The following is a 5,416-nucleotide window of genomic DNA, read 5'->3' as shown; positions in this document are numbered from 1 at the left end:
GTGCTTCCCTGGCAAACGCAAGGGCCTGAGTTCAATCCCCGGTTCCACCAAAAAAAAAAAAAAAGGAAAGAAGGAAGGAAGCAAGCAAGCACATTTGGTAATTGCACCAGCGACCATCAAACTCTGCCTGTTGCCGAAAGATCCCCTTGAAAACTTATCCCACCCTTCTTAGACATTAATTTCTTGAATGAACACATCCCTCCAATCAAGCAGTACGTGCACGGAAGACTATGGTCTAGTTAAGCTTTTCTTACTAACAGTGAAAACATGTCATTTGATCTCAAAATGCAAAGAAACCGGTCACCTAGCAGCACAAAAACATAAGAGCCTCAAACATGGGCCAGTTGAAGCAGCCAAAGAGAAGGATGCGTGGAGAAGCCTGCGATGAGCGCTGGCGTCAAAGCCGTCTCAGCTCTGACAACAGTGTGAACCTAAAATTGCGTGTTGGGAAAGTTCCTTTCTCATCTCACCCAGAACATTCATGACGCCTGATGATCCAGGGACGTTCCTTTCCGTTGAGAAATCAAGAAGCGAGTTTAATGCAGTTATATTTTCAGAAAAGAATTAACAGTCATCAGAACCTCTGCAAGGTTGTAATTCTGATTTTTCTTTTCTTTCTTGATAGAGTGAATGCCCGGGGGCTCTGACCCAGCTTCAGAAACACAGCCAGTAGAGTCGGTTCCTGAAAAAGAAATTATCCAATTACAGATTAGCAAGGCTATAAAAGGGATTAGGAAGTGACAGACAGGGGAAACTCCCTGCAAGCGGCTACATAAGGGCCAAAAGCCAGCACCCGTCCTGTCTCCTCCTTCCGCCTCTCCGCTCATCCTGACAGCTCCACATCTGCAGGACCAGCATGTCTTGCCGGGCCAGTGTCTCCTCCTCCTCCTGGGCCAGAGGCAGCAAGCAGGCTGGCAGTGGATGCAGCTACGGTCTGGGGGGCGGCTCAGCCTGGAGCTTCCAAGGAGGGGCTGGCAGCTGTGGCCTGAGTGGGGGGTCTAGCGGGGGCTCTGGAGGTGGCCTGGGAGGTGGCTTCGGGAGCTGCTCGGTAGGGGGCAGATGGGGAGCGGGCACGGGCTCGGGGGCTAGCTTTGGCAAGGGTTCCTGCTTGGGCGGGGGCTCTGGCTTCTCTGGAGGTTTTGGGTTCAGTGGTGGTGCTAGCGGAGGCTTCGGCAGCTCTGGAGGTGGCTTTGGTGGTGATGCTGGCGACGGGGGACTTCTCTCTGGGAATGAAAAGCTGACCATGCAGAACCTCAATGACCGCCTGGCCAGCTACCTGGACAAGGTCCGGGCCCTGGAGGACTCCAACACGGACCTGGAGATTAAAATCAAGGAGTGGTATGAGAGATTCGGGCCTGGGTCTAGAGACGGTGGGTCCAGAAGAGATTACAGCAATTACTATGCCATCCTCGACGATCTCAGGAAGCAGGTGAGACGCTGCCTGTGGCTGAGCTCCGAGGGTGGAGCTCGTGCTTTTATTCAGAGCATACGCTATAATTAAAATTTAAAGCCAAGGAGTTGTTTGAAAATGTGGCCGCTTGTCATAAAGGCAAAGTGGGTGATCCGCTATAGGACGTCCTACCGCATTCACTGCCTGTTTGTGTCTCGTATTTGAGTATTTCTACGAAACAGTAAACTGGATACAATCCCAGGCAGCTAACCAGCGGGTGTATGTAAGAATAGTGGCAGTAGGTTGACCTAGCTTATGAATTCTGACAGGTTGACATACTTGAGTATCTTGCTAGACTCAAGTAGTCTTTAGCACTATCTTTCTCCCTAGAAAATCTGGCATCACTGTTGTATAAACAAGATAGTAGTAGAACCTAAAATGTCCAGCCCACTGTATGGGACATATATTCTAAAGACATTTTTAGGAAGTGAAAATTAGTGTTTGCACTACTTTCTCAAAGAGCTGAGGGGATAAGAGACCTTCGGAGTGGTGGAAACACACACAGGGATGAGTCCCGTAAGCCAGGATTCTGTGCTGAATCCCAATAAGGACACGAGTTAGTGTCCTTTCTGCAGGCAGATGTAGTCCAAAGCATGCAAGTGTCTTTCCTAAGTTGGCAAGTCAATCGTCCTTCCCAGTGAGTGACACTGCGATCTCGGCCCTCCCCAGGGCTTGAGGACCAAGCCTGGAAGTCCCCTGTGACCCACTCCCTGCTGTCCTCTTTTCTAGATGGTGGCTGCCACTATCGAAAATGCTAGGATCAGTTTGCAAATCGACAACGCACGGCTGGCCGCTGACGACTTCAGGCTGAAGTAGGACGTGTGAAGAAAAGCGAAGCCCCACCTGTCTGCTTAAAAAATTCATAAACATGCCTAGGGGGAACTGTAGACTCTCCTTCTGCAAAATGAAACAGAGGCAGATTTGGAGAAGAACTGTGTTACAAAATTAGTAGGCGGGAGTAGGATTAATACCCAGCTTCTAGTTTATGGGGGCGTCTCCATTTAGTATAACTCTTGGAGAGGAAGCCTTACCCCACATACAGTAAGGGAGGGGGCACAGGATACAGCTGAGGGGCATAAGTGCCTGTCTGGCAAGCACAAGATCTTGAATTCGATCCCCAGCACCGCAAAAAAAAAAAAAAAAAAAAAAAAAAGACAAAAGAAAAGAAAAAAGGGATGCTGACCTGTGCGCCATGGTCACCAAGCTGCCCGCTCGCCCGCCACCCCTCCAGGTACGAAAACGAGCGGTGCCTGCGGCAGGGCGTGGACGCGGACATCAGCGGGCTGCGCAGGGTGCTGGACGACCTGACCCTGGCCAAGGCCGACCTGGAGATGCAGATTGAGGACCTGCAGGAGGAGCTGGTCATCCTGAAGAAGAACCACGAGGAGGTGGGACGGGCGCGCCCTAACCCTGGACCCGGTTCTTGCCCTCGCCCTCTCTGTCCAAGTCCACTCGGTGTGAGCTCCATGCATCTCCCGCATGCGATGGCCGTGGAGTGAAAAGGAGCGTATTCTGCCTACACGTGCTTTTCACAGGGTCCTGGCTTCACGTTTTTATTGCTTTTCCGATTTTTATTGCATCCTTGTGTGTGTGCTGTTTTTCCGCCCCTTGTGCTAGGAAATGAGGAGCGCGCAAGGGAGCAGTGGCGGGGACGTGAGCGTGGAGATGAACGCCGCCCCGGGAACCGACCTGACCCAGCTGCTGAACGACACGCGGGCGCAGTACGAGCAGCTGGCGGAGCAGAACCGCCGGGACGCCGAGCAGCAGTTCAACCGGCAGGTGCGCGGCGCCCGCAGCCCCCAGAGCCGCCGCCGCCCGCACCCCTGCGGCGCCCGGGCTGCAAACTCCGCCTTTTATTCTCTTTAGAGCGCCTCACTCCAGGCCCAGATCTCTACGGATGTTGGAGCAGCCAGTTCTGCCAAAAGGGAGATAACAGAGCTGAAGCGAACCCTGCAAGCGCTGGAAATTGAGCTTCAGTCCCAACTGGCCATGGTACGTGCAGGTCGCTTTTCCCGCCCCCACGCGGAGCTCAGCAAATACAGTTCTTTCGTTGCCAAGGCGTTCGGCAGCCACACCACAAAAGCAGCCTTAGGGAGAAGCATCCTGTGGCTCCAGAAAGTGTAAAGCGCTGGAAGAGGATGCCCTCTGATTCCCTAAAAGATTTTGCTTAAAAGGCAATGTCAGGGCTGGGGAGATAGCTAGGCGGTCTAAGCACCTGCCTGGCAAGCTCAAGGTCCCAAGTTCGATCCCTGGTACCGCGTGCCATGCTGACCCCAGAACCGGGCATGGTGGTGCACGCCTATGACCCCAGCACTGAGACCGGAGAGTCCAAACTGCAGCGAGACCCTGTATCAACAAGAACAACAAATAATTTTAATTAAAATAAATAAAATAAAATGTCAATGAACACTAAAGAAGGAATGATAAAACAATACAGATTGCTATGAGGTCCAGGGACACTCCTGATGCCATATAAAATAGTGGTGGTTTTAAAAGCCATTTATTGACTTATCTTTATCATAAACTTTTTTTTTTTTTTTTTTTCTGCTGCTGCTGTTAGAAAAGCTCTCTGGAAAGAAGCCTGGCTGACACCGAGGCCAGCTTCTCGGCTCAGCTGTCAGGGATCCAAATGAAGATAGACAGCCTGGAGGAGCAGATCTGCCAGGTCCGGGGGGAGACCGAGTGCCAGAACAGGGAGTACGAGGTGCTGCTGGACATCAAGACGCGCCTGGAGAGAGAGATCGAGACCTACCGCCGCCTGCTCAACGGAGAGGGCGGGTTCGTGATGCCCCCAGGGCCGCAGTGCCCACCTCAGGAAGGGACACGGAGGTTGGGGTCGTACGTGTAAAGTAGTGAGGTCACAGGCGTAGCCCAATCAAAAGACACCAAAGCCACGCCACAGAGACGCCCCAGGGTGGAGGGGCCTGCCTCCCTTTGAAACCTACAAAGGAAAACATCCTTTTTCTTCCCCCTCAGTGGCTCTGGTTTTGAAAGATCCAGGGACTTGGTATCGAGTGCCTCAAGACCTGCCAGTCAAGAAAGAGGTAGGCACGTTTTGGTGTTGCTGATGATTGTTCATTTTAAAAGTAAATGTGTAGGGCCAGGGAGGCAGCTCAGTGGCATAAGTGCCTGCCTGGTAAACTCAAGATCCTGAGTTCAATCCCCGGTACCATCAATAAATAAACAAATTAAATAAAAAATAAAAGTAAAGGTATGCTGGGCCAATCCTCACTTCTATAATCACACCCAGAGAGAAGAAACTCAGTGTGTGTGTGTTGTAGAACTTCTTTCCAGCCTGACATTGCGACCCTGTGGCTTGCAGATCCCAGCAAGACGAGAGTGACTAAGACCATCATCGAGGAGGTGGTGGATGGCAGGGTCATTTCCTCCCAGGTCAGCAGCATTTCTGAGGTGAAAATCAAGTAGGCAACTTCCAGGCCAACAAGCGGGTCTTTCAGAGAAGAGATCCAGAAGGACGCAGTGAACAGCCTCTCCGTGTTTCTCCCGGGAAAACCTCCGGCCCAGACCCAGCTGCCGGCCACCGCTTCCGCCCACTCCCGCTTTCTTAGTAAATGCTCTGTGAAGTTGGAATGCCAAGCTCTGCTCTAACCACCTCTCTGCTTCAATAAACTCACTTTGGCAAACAGACACAGTCACGCTTGAGTTTTTACTCCAATTGATTATTATATTTATCGCCATGGTTACTTTTGCTGAACAACCCCTGTGTGCTCTTCAGAGACCTACGCAGGAAGCCATAATGGAAGTTTTGAGGCAATTAACACTTCGCCAAGCAATGAAGCTGTCAGTGATGACTTGGCTTCATTGTTGGATTACTAATATTAGCTCATTATTTATATTTTCTCATCCTTGGAAACTGAAGCTGATAGCCAATTCATGTGCGTGTTGTGAGCAGCGTTTAACAATGGGATGACATCATTCCTGAGATTAGACTTCAGCATCCCCGAC

At 51.2% G+C, this 5,416-nt stretch overlaps 1 protein-coding gene across 1 annotated transcript; it reads left to right on the top strand.

The window, feature by feature from the left end:
* The first annotated feature begins 1,228 nt into the window (after positions 1-1,228).
* Krt24 (keratin 24) lies at positions 1,229-4,976 on the top strand. Its single transcript, XM_023718105.1, has 8 exons — positions 1,229-1,429; positions 2,180-2,262; positions 2,682-2,838; positions 3,068-3,150; positions 3,319-3,442; positions 4,011-4,228; positions 4,427-4,494; positions 4,773-4,976. The coding sequence occupies exons 1-8, from the start codon at positions 1,244-1,246 to the stop codon at positions 4,874-4,876; spliced, it is 1,023 nt and encodes a 340-aa protein (XP_023573873.1). The 5' UTR covers positions 1,229-1,243; the 3' UTR covers positions 4,877-4,976.
* Positions 4,977-5,416: the final 440 nt, after the last annotated feature.

The sequence above is a fragment of the Octodon degus genome, unplaced genomic scaffold (genome assembly GCF_000260255.1).
Source record: "Octodon degus isolate 3935 unplaced genomic scaffold, OctDeg1.0 scaffold00056, whole genome shotgun sequence".
NCBI lineage: Eukaryota > Metazoa > Chordata > Mammalia > Rodentia > Octodontidae > Octodon > Octodon degus.
The sequence above is the reverse complement of the archived record's forward strand: the minus strand, read 5'-3'. Positions and strand labels throughout refer to the sequence as shown.

What these genes read in the sequence shown, in the direction of transcription:
- Krt24 (XM_023718105.1), top strand. Translation starts at nt 1,244, where the DNA reads ATGCAGAACCTCAATGACCGCCTGGCCAGCTACCTGGACAAGGTCCGG. An exon ending in CTGCTCAACGGAGAGGGCGG is followed by an intron (nt 4,229 to 4,426) that starts GTTCGTGATGCC and finishes CTTCCCCCTCAG; the next exon opens with TGGCTCTGGTTTTGAAAGAT. An exon ending in ACCTGCCAGTCAAGAAAGAG is followed by an intron (nt 4,495 to 4,772) that starts GTAGGCACGTTT and finishes TGTGGCTTGCAG; the next exon opens with ATCCCAGCAAGACGAGAGTG.